This window comes from Aquarana catesbeiana, linkage group LG08 (assembly GCF_042186555.1).
Source record: "Aquarana catesbeiana isolate 2022-GZ linkage group LG08, ASM4218655v1, whole genome shotgun sequence".
Lineage (NCBI taxonomy): Eukaryota > Metazoa > Chordata > Amphibia > Anura > Ranidae > Aquarana > Aquarana catesbeiana.
Window position 1 is genome coordinate 52,434,030 of NC_133331.1, and position 20,547 is coordinate 52,454,576.

A 20,547-nucleotide genomic window follows, 5' to 3' on the forward strand; every position below is an offset into this window, starting at 1 on the left:
ACGAATGGCGCGTTTGTTTTTAAAATTCAGGAACATGGGGTGCAAAATGGGCGGGGTTACAGCAACTATAACGCACAATATCTCCGCAACCAAAGCGGCACAAACGTTTATTTTTGCGGCACAAACCAGCACAAACGCGGCACAAACGAATGGCACGTTTGTTTTTAAAATTCAAGAACATGGGGTGCAAAATGGGCGGGGTTACAGCAACTATAACGCACAATATCTCCGCAACCAAAGCGGAACAAACATTTATTTTTGCGGCACAAACCAGCACAAACACAGCACAAACAAATGGCGCGTTTGTTTTTAAAATTCAGGAACATGGGGTGCAAAATGGGCGGGGTTACAGCAACTATAACGCACAATATCTCCGCAACCAAAGCGGCACAAACGTTTATTTTTTGCGGCACAAACCAGCACAAACACAGCACAAACAAATGGCGCGTTTGTTTTTAAAATTCAGGAACATGGGGTGCAAAATGGGCGGGGTTACAGCAACTATAACGCACAATATCTCCGCAACCAAAGCGGCACAAACGTTTATTTTTGCGGCACAAACCAGCACAAACGCGGCACAAATGAATGGCACGTTTGTTTTTAAAATTCAGAAACATGGGGTGCAAAATGGGCGGGGTTACAGCAACTATAACGCACAATATCTCCGCAACCAAAGCGGCACAAACGTTTATTTTTGCGGCACAAACCAGCACAAACGCGGCACAAACAAATGGCACGTTTGTTTTTAAAATTCAGGAACATGGGGTGCAAAATGGGCGGGGTTACAGCAACTATAACGCACAATATCTCCGCAACCAAAGCGGCACAAACGTTTATTTTTGCGGCACAAACCAGCACAAACGCGGCACAAACGAATGGCGCGTTTGTTTTTAAAATTCAGGAACATGGGGTGCAAAATGGGCGGGGTTACAGCAACTATAACGCACAATATCTCCGCAACCAAAGCGGCACAAACGTTTATTTTTGCGGCACAAACCAGCACAAACGTGGCACAAACGAATGGCGCGTTTGTTTTTAAAATTCAGGGACATGGGGTGCAAAGTGGGCGGGGCTTGCATTAAATTGAATGTTTAATATCTCAGAAACCGAACCGGCACAAACGCTCATTTTTGCGGCACAAATCAGCACAAACGCGGCACAAACGAATGGTATATTTTTATTCACGTTTTACAAACATGGGGTGCCAACTTCACACAGCTGTGGGAACCGGCCCTTAATGTTCTCTGTACAGCACTGCAGAATATGTCGGAGCTATATAAAAACATGATAATAATGTGTGACTGTGGTCGGGCATTAGAGTGTAAGCTCCTCTGGCTCAGTGATGTAGGTATGTATATGGCTCTGTGAAATCCACAGTAATCCATTGGGTATTATATCACTGGAGTAAATACATAGATGATAATCCTATAAGATAGACAGACATACAGACAGACAGATATCCTATAATACCAGTAATTCTCCATGCATGTCTCGTAGGTGATGGCCCATCCTATAAGACGGACAGACATATAGACATACAGACAGACAGATATCCTATAATAATTCTCCATGCATGTCTCCTGGGTGATGTCTCATCCTGCAATGCAGTCATTGTGATTCCTCTGTATAGTGTTCCAATCAATTGCAGATTTATTCCTTTAATTCCTCCAGCACTCCCTGCTCTGCCTGATGTCATTTCTCAGAAGAAGCTGCACTTTAAATAATGTATCAATCCAAATTCCTCTCCTGAATTCTCCCTCTGTAACCCCTCCTGATCTCTTTGTACCGTGTCCCCGCTGCCTCCCAGACATTCTCTACATCTCCCAAAGTCGTGTTTTGCTCTGCGTGATACGGGGATCGCTCGGGGGGGATACAGGAATAGAAACAGCAAAATGAAATTTTTTATTTATATTATATATGAGAATGGAACATCGAAAGGATACGTGAACCTGTGCTGGGAGTGTGCTACCTGCCTGGCCTTCCCCGCCTATCTGGATAAACGATCCAATTATAAGACAGACCTCAGAATAAAGCTGCCTATACACTGATGGATTTCTGAATGAACATTCGTACAAACATTCTCTGTACATTCGATGGATTAATAAACATCGTTCAAAAGTACTTCAACATTTGATTTTGGAATGAATGCCATTTCCCAAAAAACACATATATAGTAAGGACTCATTCACTTGTGCAGTTCCCTCTGAAGAGCAATCTGTGTTGGATCGCTCTTCAGAGAGCAGTTGACAGGCAGTGATGAGGCATTTTTTTGCCTCATCACCAACCAATTTAACCCTGTAAATGCTGCACTACCATGCTTCAATTGCTTGCATTGTTCCAATCAGTGAACAGTATTGCTGTACAGTAACCAAATAACAAGGAGAAATCATTTTCTGTAACCTCTAGCAACTAATCAGTGAGCCGTAATGTGTGCTGTAACCTCTAGCAACCAGTCAGTAAGCAGTAATGATAGCTGTAACCGCTACCAACCAATCGCAATTGCTGCCTGATCTGATACAGTAACTGATTTTAAGTCTGGCTGCTATTTATTGTATGTTTTAGAGCAGGTAGAGAGTGAAATTTTATGGGGGGGCAAAGAAAATTTTTGCCCAGGGTCCAAACTATATTAAAGATGGCCCTGTGGGGGAGGGTGAGATTATGTGCACAGTGTAGGATTCGCAGTTATGCATTCCCTTGCTGCTGAGGGGGGTCATTCTCTACAGAGGGGGGTTATCTTTGTGTCTTTGTAGTCGGGGAGTTGCGGTGCTTCCATTGCAGAGGCTGATCTATTATTAGATTGAATTCCTCCTTTTCATCCTCCAGATAGACTAAAAATAACCAGGTGTCCTTATAACCTGGGCCCAGTGCCTGGATGCTGTGTGTGATGTACTCTGTAATGTGTAGGTGTGCATAGATTCTGCATATCATCCAATCCTCTAATGGGAAAGAGGAGCAGATCTTATTCCAAATTAATTACACAAAAGGCACACATTGCTGTAAAAGTGTACAAAACGGTCATTTGAACCCAATAGTGCTTTTTTTTTAAACACTTTTTTCCATCTTTTTATAGTTGATTGTACAAAGATTGTACGGTCAGATTGTAACGTTTATGGTGACCATTAGAGTTCTATAGAGAGGACTCTCCAGTAGCCTCCTTCAAAGCTTTGTAAGGCTCTGCTCACACTCATGCAGGTACGATAATATGTGTGCATTTTCATGCATTTCGGTTAGGGCAGCCCATTCATTTTAATGTGCTGCCCCAGGTGCAACACTAATGAATTGCTGGCACCTTTTATTTTAAATCTCATCACACAATAAAGTGGAATTTCAGCTTAACCCTAAGTATACCTAAAACTGTCCCCTCCCCCCTCCTAACACCTGTGCTTACTACCCTGTATAAGAAAGATGTATATACTTACCTGTTCTCAGGCTGCTCTGGTCTGGTCTGGTGATCCGACTCCCCTGTGACAAGGAGCAACGGCTGCAGGGGAGAGGAGGGACCACTGACAATGGTTGGGCCATTGCAGTCTATGGGTGATGTCACTGCTCCAGGCTTTACTAGCCATTGTCAGAGAGCTCTTTTCTCTTCCAGGCAGATGCCTCTGGATGGCACGGGGAGATCATGTTAGGAGGGGGAAGGAGCATTTTTAAGAGTAATTCTGGTTAAGCTGGAATTCCACTTTAATGCCATATGTTATAGTGTGATGAGATTTTTAAAAAAAGGTGTCAACGCTTCATTTGTGTGATTTTCGTGCCTGGGTCAGTCCATTAAAATGAATCAATGCACCTAAACGCACAAAAATGCATGTGTCACACCTGTAAAGTGATCTTCGCTTCGTCACCAGCGGCCGACTGCAGGGGAGAGGAGAGAGCGCTCCACAATGGATGGTAAAGTGATGTCACCCAAAGGCTTCAATAGACCATCTGTTGTCAGCGCTCCCTCCTCTCCCCTGCAGCCACCGCTGGCTGACACAGGGGCATTGGATCACATAAACCGACAGGGATGGGCTGGTTATGGACAGGGACAGGGATGGGCTGGTTATGGACAGGGACAGGGATGGGCTGGTTATGGACAGGGACAGGGATGGGCTGGTTATGGACAGGGACAGGGATGGGCTGGTTATGGACAGGGACAGGGATGGGCTGGTTATGGACAGGGACAGGGATGGGCTGGTTATGGACAGGGACAGGGATGGGCTGGTTATGGACAGGGACAGGGGTGGGCTGAAAATAGACAATTACAGTGAGGGAAAAAGTATTTGATCTCCTGCTTATTTTACGTACATTTGCCCACTGACAAATAAATGATCAACCTATAATTTTAATGGTAGGTTTATTTTAACAATGAGAGCCAGAATAACAACAAAAATATCCATTAAAACGCATTTCAAAAAAGTTATAAATTGATTTGCATTTTAACCACTTGCTTACTGGGCACTTCAACCCCCCTCCTGCCCAGACCAATTTTGAGCTTTCAGCACTGTCGCACTTTGAATGACAATTGCGCGGTCATACAACACTGTACCCAAATGAAATTTTTATCATTTTTTTCCCACAAATAGAGCTTTCTTTTGGTGGTATTTGATCACATCTGGGATTTTTATTTTTTGCTAAACAAACAAAAAAAGATGGACATTTTTGAAAAAAAAAAAATCATGTTTAATAGTTTGTTATAAAATTTTGCAAACAGGTAATTTTTCTCCTTCATTGATATGCGCTGATGAGGCAGCACTGGTGGGCACTGATAGGCTGCACTGATGGGCACGGATAGGCACAGATAAGGCGGCACTGATGGGCACAGTTAAGGCGGCACTGATAGGCACAGTTAAGGCGGCACTGATGGGGACAGATAAGGCGGCACTGATGGGGACAGATAAGGCGGCACTGATGGCCACGGATGGGTGGCACAGATGGGTGGCACGGATCTGTGGCACGGATGGGTGGCACGGATGGGTGGCACGGATAGGTACCACGGATGGGGGGGCACTGATGGGTGGCACTGATGGGCACTTATGGGCACTGGTAGGTGACACTGATGGGCACTGATAGGTTGCACTGATGTGGGTGCTGATGGGTGGCACTGATGTGGGTGCTGATGGGTGGCACTGATGGGTGGTACTGATGGGTGGCACTGTGGGCACTGATGGGTAGCACTGTGGGCACTGATGGGTAGCACTGTGGGCACTGATGGGTGGCGCTGATTGTTGGCACTGTGGGCACTGATGGGTGACGCTGGTGGGCACTGGTAGGCAGCACTGCTGCCTATTGCCTTGTGTTAGAAGATCGCCGTGATCGGGACTGATGTCCCGATCACGGCCGCCGGTGATCGGGTTTTTTTTTTCCAGGAGGAAAAATAGCCGATTACCGGCTCTGTTTACATCACATGATCAGCTGTCATTGGCTGACAGCTGATCATGTGGTAAGGGGTCGGGACCAACCCCTTACTCTGATCTGTGATCAGGCGAGTCTCATAGACTCGCTGATCACTGAGCGCGCCGCGCGCGCCCTGCAGGGGGCGCGTAGGCCGCTCATGCACGGGACGACGTCAATAGACGTCGTCCTGGCAATTTAGATCCGCGCTGTTGCCGTCATTTGGCAATGGCCCGGATCTGAAGCTGTTAATGAGTGAAATAAGTATTTGATCCCCTATCAATCAGCAAGATTTCTATCTCCCAAGTGTCTTCTATACACATCAGGAGCTGAGATTAGTAGCACTCTCCTAAAGGGAGTGCTCCCAATCTCAGCTTGTTACCTGTATAAAAGAAACCTGTCCACAGAAGCAATCAATCAATCAGATTCCAATCTCTGCACTATGGCCAAGACCAACGAGCTGTCCAAGGATGTCAGGGACAAGACTGTAGACCTGCACAAGGCTGGAATGGGCAACAAGACCATCGCCAAGCAGGTTGGTGAGAGGGTGACAACAGTTGGTGCTATTATTTGTAGAAACACAAAATAACTGTCAATCTCGAGTTTCAATGATAATGAGAACGGTGAGAAATCAGCCCAGAACTACACAGGAGAATCTTGTCAATGATCTCAGGGCAGTTGGGACCATAGTCACCAAGAAAACAATTGGTAACACACTATGCCGTGAAGGACTGAAATCCTGCAGCGCCCGCAAGGTCCCCCTGCTCAAGAAAGCACATGTACAGGCCCATATGAAGTTTGCTAATGAACATCTGAATGATTCAGAGGAGAACTGGGTGAAAGTGTTGTGGTCAGATGAGACCAAAATCGAGGTCTTTGGCATTAACTCAACTCGACATGTTTGGAAGAGGAGGAATGCTGCCTGGATGGGTATTCCGGCATGTCGATGACCTAAAACACACACACACGGCCAAGGCAACAAAGGAGTGGCTCAAGAAGAAGGTTGAGTTACCAAACGTCAGCCTCCAAACCTTAATGACTTGGAGAAGATCTGCCAAGAGGAGTGGGACAAAATCCCTCCTTAGATGTGCGCAAATCTGGTGGCCAACTACAGGAAATGTCTGACCTCTGTAAATGCCCACAAGGGTTTTAAGTACTTATGCCGTGGACTTTCGATGGACTGAACCCCAAAGGACTTTTTGACGGACTTTCAACTGAGTTCCGACGCAACGGACTTGCCTACACACGATCACACCAAAGTCCGACTGATTCGTATGTGATGACATACGATCGGACTAGAATAAGGGAGTTCGTAGCCAATAGCTGCCCTAGCGTCGTTGTTCGCCCGTCGGACTAGCATACAGACGAATGGATTTTTCGACCGGACTTGAGTCCGTCGGAAAAATTTGATTCCTATTTCTAAAGTCTGTTTGATTTTTCGACAGCAAAGGTCCGAAGAAGCCCACACACAATCGAATTGTGTGGCGGATTCATTCCGTCGGACCTTTGCTGTCGAAAAGTCCGGTCGTGTGTACACGGCATAAGTCATGTTTTGCGAAGGGATCAAATACTTATTTCACTCATTAAAACGCAAATTCATTTAAAACTTTTTTTAAATGCGTTTTTCTGGATATTTTTGTTGTTATTCTGTCTCTCGCTGTTAAAATAAACCTACCATTAAAATTATAAACTGATCATTTCTTTGTCAGTGGGCAAAAGTACAAAATCAGTAGGGGATCAAATACTTTTTTCCCTCACTGTATATACATCTTTCTTATGCAGGTTACTCAGCATAGGTGTTAGGAAGGTGGAGGGAGCATTTTTAAGAGCGATTAGGGTTAAGCCGGAATTCTACTTTAAGTTGTGTTGGCTGGTACATTTTGGGTGCCATTAAGAATGAATGTGCACATTCCTACTTGTTATAAGTGTGATTGGGGCCTAAATGCTGAGAGTCCAACTCATTTGTTTGTGACTTTGTATATGATCGTATCCACATATGCTAGTATAAAACAATATAAAAAATTGTTGTATCTCAGAAAGAAGTCATCCCAGAACAAATACAGCTTGTAAGATGAGCCAATATGATGGCTGCCTCGGGGGAGGGAACTCATGGAGGAACGCTGAGGGGTGACACAAGGGCTCTTCATCCTCGGTGCGTGCCCTATGTATGTTCCATGCCCTATGTATGTTCCATGCCCTATGTATGTTCCATGCCCTATGTATATTCCATGCCCTATGTATGTTCCATGCCCTATGTATGTTCCATGCCCTATGTATGTTCCATGCCCTATGTATGTTCCATGCCCTATGTATGTTGAGCCTTCGGGACGCACAAAGTCATTGGTCATTGTGGTCAGCTGCCGGCTGTCTGTGCTATAGCAAATAATGACGCTATGCCAAGAGGCCGCCAGCATTCTTGGAGGGATTATAAAAAATGGCCACCTTAGGCAGCAGCCACCCCGGGCAAAGGTCTAGTTTCTTGAGAGCACATTGCTTGGTGTCTAAAAGAGTATATGGAGTTTATAGGGATTATAGACACCCACACTAGGTGGAAGTATTCATCAACCAAAGGTGATATTCCGAGGTGCTGCCATTGGGCATATACACTGTACAGTACTTGTTTAGGAAGGTGATGCTGTACAGTGATGTCCATAATGCAGTAAATGTTCATAAGGAATCCCATGTAGACTGAACCAGTGTATACAAAGTATAATGTGAGGTCTCATTTAGACTAGTGGTTCGGGGGGGGGCGAATGAGCTGCTTTTTTACTGCCCCCTCTTACAGTGGTATTAAAGTGGTCATAAAGGCTGAAGGTTTTTTACCTTCTTTATGGATTCTATGCATGAAGGTAAAAAACCTTCAGTATGTAACCCCCCTCCCCAAATACTTACCTAAGCCCTATCTCGATCCAGCGATATGCATGAGACCTGAGGCTCTCCTGGGTCTCTCCCTCCTGATTGGCTAGGATGCAGCACCAGGAGCCATTGGCTCCCGCTGCTGTCAATCACAGACAGAGAGGCAGGAGCGGGAGGCAGGGCTCTTTTTCTCATATATCTCAGGAACGAGCATCCACGAGTGCCCCCACAGCATGCGGCTTGCTATAGGGGCACTCGGCAAAGGGGAGGGGCCCAGAGTGCCGGTGGGGGATCCAAGAAGAGGAGGATCGGGGCTGCTCTGTGCAAAACCATTGCATAGAGCAGGTAAGCATGACATGTTTGTTACTTTTTTTAAATACATTTTTTTTCTTTACAATCACTTTAAACCCAAAAGCAAACATTTATTATATTGGAGCTTACCAATTCTTAGATGTGATGGCTGCATTTGTTTTCTTTTTGAGACTTTCTTTCTTCTATTTTCATCGGGTGATCCAGCCAGCAAGTCTGTTGTTAAAAGCACAAGCTCTCCAGCAAAATGTATCAGTTTACATGGATGAGACACAACACTTAACACTGGCAGGGGTGATTAAAATGATCAGATTTTATTTATTTATGTAAAGCCTTTGTCTCAAAAGGAAAAAAAAAAACAGTTTTGTTTGCTGTAACTGATTATAAAGTTTGAGCTGGAGTTTAGCATCAATTTGTTAGTATATCTAAATCTGCTTATACATTTAACACTCCCCTCCCCCCGACTGACAATGCTGCTGTCCAAAGGTGCCCCCTGTTCTCCTTCATCCAGAGTGGGGGTAGTCTAATATAGAAGGTTTGTTACTGGTTAGATCACTAGGTGAAAACAGAGGGGGAAAAGCATAAGAAAAGAAAACTGATGCAGCCACCACATCTGATGATTGGTACGCTGCAATATATTACATTTTTGGTTTTAATATTGCTTTAAGCTGCGATGGCAAACCGGCCATTGAATCGAATGGAGAAGCGCCACAAATGCCCCGCAACCTCATGTAATGCATGTGTTGGTGAATTTACAGGGTTAAAACGGGTGGTGAGGGGGCATCACATCACCTTCTCAGCACCGGTCAGTCACCTCTGAAAAGCAATCTAAGTACTGCTCACTTTTAAGGGGAGTGGCTGTTTTAGACACATGTCTAAACCTAGCCTTAAGGTAGCACATTCTATTTCTGTCTATTTACATACAGATTATATCTATCTACAGGTAGAAGACTGATCGTGTGTAAATACTGAGCTGTTCACAAATGTGTTTATTCTATACACAAACTCTCTATACACACAGTATACACACTCTGTACACACACAGTATACACACTCTGTACACACACTCTGTACACACTCTGTACACACACAGTATACACACTGTACACACACAGTATACACACTCTGTACACACACAGTATACACACACTGTACACACACAGTATACACACTGTACACACACAGTATACACACTCTGTACACACACAGTATACACACACTGTACACACACAGTATACACACTGTACACACACAGTATACACACTCTGTACACACACAGTATACACACTCTGTACACACACTCTGTACACACACAGTATACACACTTTGTACACACACAGTATACACACTCTGTACACACACAGTATACACACTCTGTACACACACTCTGTACACACACAGTATACACACTTTGTACACACACAGTATACACACTCTGTACACACACAGTATACGCACTCTGTACACACACAGTATACACACTCTGTATACACACAGTATACACACTCTGTACACACACAGTATACACACTCTGTACACACACAGTATACACACTCTGTACACACACAGTATACACACTCTGTACACACAGTATACACACTCTGTACACACACAGTATACACACTCTGTACACACACAGTATACACACTCTGTACACACACAGTATACACACTCTGTATACACACAGTATACACACTCTCTAGCACAGTGGTCGCCAACTTTTCAGACCTCACGGACCACTAAACTCACAATTTTGAATCCTGCAGACCACTAACATGAATTTACATGCCTCACACACACAATGCTCCAATTCTCTGCCCCCCCCCCCCCCCCGGATCACACTGCTGCCTTATACACATATTGCTCCAGCTCTCTGCCCCCTCTCCCTGGACTACAAAGCCGGCTTATACACACAATGCTCCCACTCTCTGCCCCACCCCCCTGGATCACACTGCTGCCTTATACACACAATGTTTCGGCTCACTTCCCCCTCCCCTGGATCACACTGCTGCCTTATACACACAATGCCCCAGCTCTTTGCCCCCCCTGGATCATAATGCTGCCTTATACACACAATGCTCCCACTCTTTGCCCCACCCCCCTGGATCACACTGCTGCCTTATACACACAATGCCCCAGCTCTTTGCCCCCCCTGGATCATAATGCTGCCTTATACACACAATGCTCCCACTCTTTGCCCCACCCCCCTGGATCACACTGCTGCCTTATACACACAATGCCCCAGCTCTTTGCCCCCCCTGGATCATAATGCTGCCTTATACACACAATGCTCCCACTCTCTGCCCCACCCCCTGGATCACACTGCTGCCTTATACACACAATTCTCCAGCTCTCTGCTCCCCTCCCTCTGGATCATAATGCTGCCTTATACACACAATGCTCCAGCTCTCTGCCCCCTCTCTCTGAACTACACAGCCGGCTTATACACACAATGCTCCCACTCTCTGCCCCACCCCCCTGGATCACACTGTTGCCTTATACACACGTTTCAGCTCTCTTCCCCCCTCCCCCTGGATCACACTGCTGCCTTTTACACACAATGTTTAAGCTCTCTTCCCCCCTCCCCCTGGATCACACTGCTGCCTTATACAAACAATGCTTCGGCTCTCTGCCCCCCTCCCCCTGGATCACACTGCTGCCTTAGGCCTCTTTTACACGGGCGGCTGCCCTGCCGCTGTTAAAATGTTTTTTTCGGCACAACGCTGAAAACTTGTCCGATATTTTTCAGAGGCTGAAATTTCAGCGCATCTCTAAAAATACTGCATTATGGCCACTAGATGGAGCTGAGGATTATAGGAAATAAATACATTTTAGTAAGAAGAAATACAGTGGAACAATTCTAGAGATCACTGGAGTGAATTAGCAAACAAGGCTCAGTTCACACTACTGCAATGCGACTTTGCATATTTTATGCGATTTTACAGTAGGACTTTAGTGCAGGAACCTTTTCCCGAGTCTCACCGAGTCGCATTGATTAGAACGAGCATCGTTGAAACCAATAAGATGTTCAACGTCATGTGATTCTGTGCAACTCAAGTCGCATCTGAAGTCACACTAGTGTGAATCAGGGCTAAATGGTGATCATTTAGTAGCAATTGATACATTTTATTTACTAATTCCCTTCAGCATTTTTTGGATTTGTTATATTGTGTTTCTTCTTACTGAGATGTATTTATTTCCTATGATCACCAGCTCCATCTAGTGGCCATAATGCAGTATTTTATGGATTCACGCTATGTTTATGTATGATTCTATCTTTACTACTGCCCATAATATTTGAAGAATATTCAGCCAGAAGAAGAAACACCCTAAAAACATCTATTTTGCCCGATTCTCACAACAGCTAGTTAGTGTGCATAGCACAAATGTACAGGCAGTTTCAATAACATTTTTTTTTCTAAAACCAACTTTAGGGGGTCTTTTTCTTTAGAAAGCACTTATGGCTTGAGTAGAAAAGCCTGACCCCTGCCTTCATAGTGCCGAAGAGGACCCTAGCTCTCTGTCTGGAAGCAGTGGTCTCTCTGCAGACATCTGACACTGCCCCTTCCTCTGCTGAGTCAGTCCTAGAGTTCTCCAATCATTCGGAAACATGAACTTTGCTGACTGCACAGCTATAGGGTCTGAACCGGCATCTTTTGTTTTGATAGACCTGATTATGGATTTAGCTGATTTAAACAGAACTTGCGATTGGGCTTTGAGTAGCCACTTAAAGACCAGGCCTCTTTTTCAGACTCGGTGTTTACAAGTTAAAAACAAGTTTTTTTGCTAGAAAATTACTTAGAACCCCAAACATTATACATTTTTTTTTCTAACACCCTAGAGAATAAAATGGCGGTCGTTGCAATACGTTTTGTTACACCGTATTTGCGCAGTGGTCTTACAAGCGCACTTTTTTTGGAAAAAAATCGCTTTTTTGAATAAAAAAATAAGACAACAGTAAAGTTAGCTCAATTTCTTTTATATTGTGAAAGATGATGTTACGCTGAGTAAATTGATACCCAACATATCACGCTTCAAAATTGCGCCTGCTCGTGGAATGGCGTCAAACTTTTACCCTTAAAAATTTCCATAGGCGACTTTTAAAAAATTCTACAGGTTGCATGTTTTGAGTTACAGAGGAGGTCTAGGGCTAGAATTATTGCTCTCACTCTAACGATTGCGGCAATACCTCACATGTGTGGTTTGACCACCGTTTTCATATGCGGGCGCTACTCACATATGCGTTCGCTTCTGCGCGCGAGCTCGTCAGGACGGGGCGCTTTTTTTTTCTTATTTATTTTACTTGATTTTATTTATTTTTTCACTGTTTAAAAAAAAAAATGTGTCACTTTTTTTATTCCTATTACAAGGAATGTAAACATCCCTTGTAATAGAAAAAAGCATGGCAGGTCCTCTTAAATATGAGATCTGGGGTCAAAAAAAAAAATGCAATAAAAAAAAAATTGTTATTTGAAAAAATGTCAACAGAAAAATGGCCCTTTAAGACGTATGGGCGGAAGTGACGTTTTGACGTCGCTTCCGCCCTGCTATAGTATGGAGACAGGTGGGGGCCATCTTCCCCTCACTCATCTCCATACCCAGCCATGGACAGGTCCCGATCGCCTCCGAAGCGTCGGAGGGCGTGTGAGAGGTTGCCCCTCTTGCGCCGCCGATCTCGCAGTGAGTCCGCTGCAGAGACCACCATTATCGTAAACAGAACCGCTGACCGAAAAGATGGATACCTCGGTTGTGGCAGCAGCTGCTACCGTTACCGAGATATCCATCTTTAAATTGCCGACGTATATGTACAGGAGCCGGGCGGCAAGTGGGTGAAAGTCTCCAAAAACACAGATTTTCCACTGCTGATCACCCAGCAATGGCAGCTGGAATGTAGGAGAGATAAAAGCATTTTTTTTCCTTGTTTGACTCTTTAATAAAGTGTCACTTGTGATGGATAAACTTTATGACATTTTTACAAGAGGTGTGACCATGTCATCAGGAAAGAGTAAAGGTGAAGTCACATTTTACAACCATTCAGTGTAATCCTGTTTTTCCTGTGAAGTGTTTTGTACATCTATAGCACTCTTTGCCATCTTTTTTATCTTCCTGGGACTAGAAGGCTGAAAAGGAGATATAAACACAATTATCCAAATCTCACATGAGACTTAACATGTCAGCCCCTGTTCACACCAGTGGGGCTTTGAAAACACGCTACTTCGGTGCGATTTCAAAGCCGCACATAAGTGTGATTTGCACTGCGGATTTCATTGCGACTTGCAGCCTAATTTAACAGAAATCTATGCAAGTCGCTAAGAAATCGGTAAAAAGTAGTGCAGGAACCTTTTTTATAATCGCTGCAACAAGAGTTGTGGCAATATGAACAGGTCCATTGCTGGCAAAGGGGTGCGACTTGTCATGGGATTTGGAACTGTTAAGTTCCACCAGTGTGAACGGGGGCTGAATTTTATTTCAAAAACGGTTTAATATTTTACATTTGCAACTTTCTTTAACCACTTTTACCCCTCCTTCATGACTAGGCAATACGGCACTGCGATACAGTATTTTTTGCGATACGACACTGCGTTATTTTACCTGACAATTGCGTCGTCATGCAACACTATGGAAGAGCCCTGGGGCCATCATAAAAAAAAAAAACTGAATTCTGACTTTGAAACTCAGAATTCTGAGATTGAAATTCAGAATTGTAAGTTTAAAAAAAAAAACAGAATTCTGAGATTCAAAGTCAGAATTCTGAGTTTGAAAGTCAGAATTCTGAGATTCAAAGTCAGAATTCTGACTTTCAAACTCAGAATTCTGAGATTCAAAGTCAGAATCGTGAGTTTAAAAAAAAAAAAAAAATCTAACGAATTCTGAGATTAAAAGTCAGAATTCTGAGATTAAAAGTCAGAATTCTGAGATTTAAAGTCAGAATTCTGAGATTTAAAGTCAGAATTCTGAGATTTAAAGTCAGAATTCTGAGTTTCAAAGTCAGAATTCTGAGATTTAAAGTCAGAATTCTGAGATTAAAAGTCAGAATTCTGAGATTAAAAGTCAGAATTCTGAGATTTAAAGTCAGAATTCTGAGATTTAAAGTCAGAATTCTGAGATTTAAAGTCAGAATTCTGAGTTTATAAATATAGTAGTCTCTATTAAGAAGATTTTAGGACCAATGAGCAATAATGTAGTAACACCCACAGATCATCATTCTGCAGACATACATGTCTTCTGCTCTGTATATGGATATGTAAATCTATCTTATTAACAGCACACAGTACAGGGAAGCAGGCAGTGCTGGGTTCTCTGGTTCTATGACTGTACTAATAGTTCCTCTGTTTGCTGTCTTATCCTTCTCTGTGATCTGCTCTAACATAAAGAGCCATGCTGAAAACGTGTATTGTGTGTGAGTGGGGGGGACACAGCTTCCATAGATAACAGAACACAATGGCCAGCACCCCTCTGCACCCCAACTTGTAGAAAACATTGCACTATTGCCCCTACATTGGGGAATTGTGAATCGCTAGAAGGCAGCAGGACAATGTGTGTCTATGGTTATAACGGATTAATCATAGCAATTACTTGTCTGGAATAATAGAGGTGTTTCACACACAATTAACCTCATATTAAACGTAAAAGCATGTTCAAACAACTAATGAGAGTTAGTGTAGTGGTTAGAGCAGCAGGCTTACAGTGGTGAAGTTGTGGGTTCTAATCTGGGTGAGACTATGTTTTTTATCTAAATATATTTTAAAATAAGAGATTTGCGAGGGCTTAAATTGTATTTGGGCTTAAATTGTATTTTATTAATATATCCAAACTGATCCCAATAGAACACAATGGCCAGCACAGCACAGCTCTGCACCCCAACTTGTAGGACACATTGCACTATTGCCCCTACATTGGGGAATTGTGAATGACTAGAAGGCAGCAGGACAATGTGTGTCTATGGTCATAACGGATTGATCATAGCAATTACTCGTCTGGACTAATAGAAGTGTTTTACATACAATTAACCTCATATTAATCATAAAAGCAGCTCTTGACCATTACTGAAAGATAGCTTAGTGGTTAAAGCAGTAGACTTGTATTGGTGAAGTTGTGGGTTCTAATCCAGGTGTGGGAATTTTTTTTTATATATATATATATATATATATTTTAAAATATGAGATAGTGAGGGCTTAAATTTTATTTTATCAATATATCCAAAATTTATTTCAAGGTATATTAACAAAGACACACTGATATATTGAGCACACAAAGTTGTAGTATATGCTGGCTACTATAAAATAGAGAGTAGAGATTTCAAAGAAAAAACTGTGTATATATTATTAGGGTGATCAGATAGGATCATTAGGGTGTCATCTTCAGTTTCCCCGGGGGCAGTTCACAATTTAGGAGACTGGTCATAACGAATCGATCATAAATCACTTGTCTGGATTAAAACAGTAGTTTCACAGAGAATTAACCTCATATTAAACATAGAAAGGAACTATTCAAAACCCTTAAGTGATAGTATAGTGGGTAGAATACCAGGCTTATGGTGTTGAAAGTTCTGGTTCTTATCCAGTTCAGAGCACGTTTTTAATTATATATGTATTTTCAATATATTGATTTTAAAATAAACATATTTTAAACTATACGTTACTGAGAACTTAAATTGTATTTTATTGATATATCCAAATTGATTTCAAGGCATATTAACAAAGACATATTGATAAAATTGTTATATAAGCTGACTACTATAAATTAGAGAGTAGGGATTTTTTTACAAATCTGTGTATATATTGGGATGATTTTGGTGACATGGGGCCAGTTCTAAATTTCAGGAGATTGTCCCTGGAAGCTGCATGATAACCATCACGTCTTATAACTTAACCACCGATGCAGGATCATTTTTCCATCTAGTGACACCACCGATGCAGGGTCATTTTTTTCCATCCAGTGACACCACCGATTCAGGGTCATTTTTTTCCATCAAATGACATCATCGATGCAGGGTCATTTTTCCATCCAGTGACACCACAGATGCAGGGTCATTTTTTTCCATCCAGTGACACCACCGATGCAGGTTCATTTTTACATCCAGTGACATCACCGATGCAGGGTCGTTTTTCCATCCAGTGACACCACCGATGCAGGGTCATTTTGTTTTCATCCAGTGACACCACCGATGCAGGGTCATTTTTCTTCTTCACTACTGTTAGTCCCTTATGTGTGCACCAGTTTTAAACTCTTAGACCCCTTTCACACCGAGCCGCCCATAGCGTCGGCGGTAAAACGCCACTATTTTTAGTGGTGCTTTACCATCGGATTAGTGGCACATTTCGGCCGCTGGCGGTGTGCTTTTACCCCCCCCCCCCCCCGCCTGCGGCCAAGAAAGTGTTAAAACCGCCCGCAATGCGCCGCAATAGCGCAGACTTTTCCTGATGTCCTGCCAGCGCAGCGCTCCGGTGTGAAAGTCCTCAGGTAGAGTAATGTGAAGTCCTCGGGCTTTCACACTGGAGACAATGCTGCAGCTGTTTGAGGGCAGATTGCAGGCGCTATTTTTAACGCTATAGCGCCTGCAAATCGCCCTCGGTGTGAAAGGGGTCTAACATACTACAAATATATATATATATATATACACACAGATACAGTATTTTGCTCTGCATGCCACTATTTTCCCAGAATCCCCACCTGAGAGGGGGGAGGAGGCACAGTAACCAGTGTATATAGTGGCAGTGCAGTGCAGGCCATGAGCTGTATGTACTGGCAGTGTCAGGGTGATGATTAAACACAATGTAGTGTCAGGGCAGTGAGCAGAGTGTAATAGCAGTTCTGTTCAATCAGCAGTATATGATGGCAATGCTGACATCCCAAGTCTCCCATAATTGACGGCGGGCTCACAGACACCTGCGAGTGCAGCATCATCTTCCGATTGTCAACCACAACAGCCCGAGTCACCCCCTCCTCCGGGCCAGGGGTGGCAGTGGCATCGCTATGGGGATCAATTGTATGAAAGCGGGTGCAGTATAGGACTTCCTATGTGTCCCAGACTGTTACTCCGCCCTCCTCTTATAACCCTCCAGCTCCCCCAATCACTGAGCGCCTGCCCTCTGCCAATCCAGCTCAGAGAGAGTTAGCCAGGGCAGCCAATGGGAGGTGAGCAGCAGCTGTGTGGAGGGAGCTTGTGTCGGATTCAAACAGAGGGAGGAGTGAGTCCAGGAGCGAGTGAGAATGAAATGGGTTTGCCACCTCCCTGAAATGAGTTTTTGCAGGTTGGGATGTCTGGCAATGCAACTTTATATTGTGTCAGTGAAGGAAGCTTTATAAAATGGCATTACCTAATATCTACCAGTGAGCAGTGTTTGGTGACAAGGAACAGTATTTCATTTGCAGTGAGCAGTGTATAAGGGCAGGGCCGTAGATTTGGAGGAGGCTGCAAACAACAGAAGTAACTTTTTTGTTTAAAATTTTATCCATCCTAAAATGTATTAAACAAAATTCTGAGATTAAAAGTCAGAATTCTGAGATTACACAGCATAAAAGGAATGTTACAGGAGACTCAGCCCAGTAGAGGTTTCTTTAGCTTCAGTGGCTGTCAGTGAAGCATGGCAAATAGAGAAGAACTTGTTCAATTCTATTTTAGACTTGGATTTAATAATAAGGAAATACTTGCAGTTTTAGCCAGTCATAACATAGTTATTAGTTATCGAACACTGAAGAGAATCTGCAGCAAATTTAGTCTTTACAGAAAGAAGAACTTTTCCAACTTGCCTGAAGTTTTTAGCTTTCTACAAGCTGAAATTTTCAAATCTGGGCAAATGCAGGGATATAGATGGCTACATCTAAGGGCACTTCAAAAAGGATTTGTTGTTACACAGAAAACGATAAGGCAAATGGTAAAATACCTTGACCCAGAAGGAGTTCAATTAAGAACAGCTCGACGCTTGCATAGACGGCGCTACCATACTGAAGGTCCAAATGCAGTTTGGCATGTAGATTCTTATGACAAATTAAAACCCTATGGCATTGCAATTAATGGCTGCATTGATGGTTACAGTCGTTATATTGTATGGATGGAAGCCTTTACTACTAATAGCAACCCCAAAATAGTTGCTAATTATTTTATTGATGCTGTATCTATGATTGGAGGTTGCCCAGAAAGGATACGTGCTGATCTTGGCACAGAGAATGGACATATGGAACAAATGCAGAAATTTCTAAGGCGCTCACACTCAGACAATTGGGCTGCAGAGAAAAGTTTTTTGTATGGAAGAAGTACAGCAAATCAAAGAATTGAAAGATGGTGGGGTGTACTGAGGAAACAGAATGTGCAGTTCTGGATTAACCTTTTAAGAAATATTCAGAATGATGGCTATTTTACTGGAGACTTTATCGATAAAAACCTCATCCAGTTTTGCTTCTTAAACATCATACAGGTAAGTGTTTTTAAATATATGAGAGTGATTACCTTATAAGCTCTTGTAAAATGCAATTTTAATAGAATACATTTACTGCTATTTAACAAAATGTTCTTCCCACTCTACTTCCAAAACATGTCAGAAGCAGGCAGGGCCAAAACTAGAGGGTGCAGGGTTGGCGCCTGCCCCGGGTGACACATCTAGGGGGGTGCTGCCCCCACCCACACTGGTAACCGCTGCTCTAAGGGTGTCACTGCCACCCGATCAAGTGTAATGGACAGGCCGGTTTCCCTCCTATTCCTGCCCAGTCCCCAAACAGCCTATGTCTTTTCTGCGTGATGTATCCCAGAGAAGGGGGGGCTTCAAGGAAGGCCCTGGACTGGGGGGGTGCAGAGGAAGCCCCAGGCTGGGGGGTGCAGTGAAGGCCCTGGGCTGAGGGGGTGCAGAGAAGACCCCACACTGGGGGGGTTAGAGGAGGTGCAGAGGAGTTCCTTGTGGGATGGGGGGTGCAGAGGAGGCCCTGAACTTGGGGGATGCAGAGGAGCTTCTTGGCTGGGGGGGTTAAGGAGGCCCTGGACTGATGGAGGGTGAGGAGGAGGCCTTGGGCTGATGGGGGGTGCGGAGGAGGCCTTGGGTTGGGGAGTGCGGAGGAGGCCCTGGGCTGAGGGGTGCAGAGGAGGCCCTGGACTTGGGGGATGCAGAGGAGCTTTTTGGCTGGGGGGTGCAGAGGGGGCCCTGGACTGGGGTTGTGCAGAGGAGGTGCTGGAATAGGAGGGAGGTGCAGGAGTGTGGGGGGTGTAGAGGAGGCCCTGGACTAGGAGGGGAGTACACAGGAGGCCCTTGACTGAGGGGTGCAGAGTAGGCCCTGGACCGGAGGATAAAGAGGAGGCCCTTGACTAGGAGGGGAGTACAATGGGGGCCCTGGACTGGGGGGTATAGAGGAGGCCCTGGACTTGAAAAGTGGGGTTGATAAAGCACCTCGATTCGGAGAGCAGGGCGCAGAGGCAGCTCCAATTTTGGGGTAGGCTGTAAAGGAGGCCTTGGACTAGCAGAGGAGGCCCTGGACTAGGAGGGGAGTACAATGGAGGCCCTGGACTTGAAAAGTGGGGTTGATAAAGGACCTGGATTCGGAGAGCAGGGTGCAGAGGCGGCTCCTATTTTGGGGTAGGCTGTAAAGGAGGCCTTGGACTAGCAGAGGAGGCCCCCCGACTAGGAAGGGGGTGGTGTGGCAAAAGCCCTTGGCTAGGTGGAGGACAAGGGAGATACTGGACTAGGTGAGCGGGTGCCTAGAGGTCCCGGATTAGGAGAGAGGGTATATGGAGGCCCTGGACTATGAGAGAGGGATCGTGGAGGACCTCTGGACTAGGAAAGAGGGTGCCTGAAGGACCTTCCAGCTTCAGGGAGAGAGAGGACTGGATTTAGGCTCCATTCACACCTGAGCGTTTTGTAGCTTGAAGCCTGAAGCTACAAAACGCTGGAGGGGAAAAAATCAATTATTCTCTATGGAGATAGTTCACATCTCCACTCCAAAATGCCTGAAGCCCTACGACTGAAGCTCAAACAAGTTCTGGACCCTTTTTTGTCACGCAAATTGGGCAGATTTAGGCGTTTT

At 44.3% G+C, this 20,547-nt stretch overlaps 2 protein-coding genes across 2 annotated transcripts in view; both read left to right on the top strand.

Moving 5' to 3' along the window:
* Positions 1-20,547, top strand: part of ABLIM1 (actin binding LIM protein 1) — a 375,358-nt gene that overhangs the window by 22,087 nt on the left and 332,724 nt on the right. The window lies entirely within an intron of this gene.
* Positions 18,117-20,547, top strand: part of LOC141105251 (uncharacterized) — a 7,377-nt gene continuing 4,946 nt past the window's right edge. Inside the window, exon 1 of the mRNA XM_073595139.1 lies at positions 18,117-18,953. Within this exon, the coding sequence (XP_073451240.1) occupies positions 18,123-18,953 (831 nt within the window). The 5' untranslated portion in view covers positions 18,117-18,122. The remainder of the gene's footprint in view (positions 18,954-20,547) is intronic.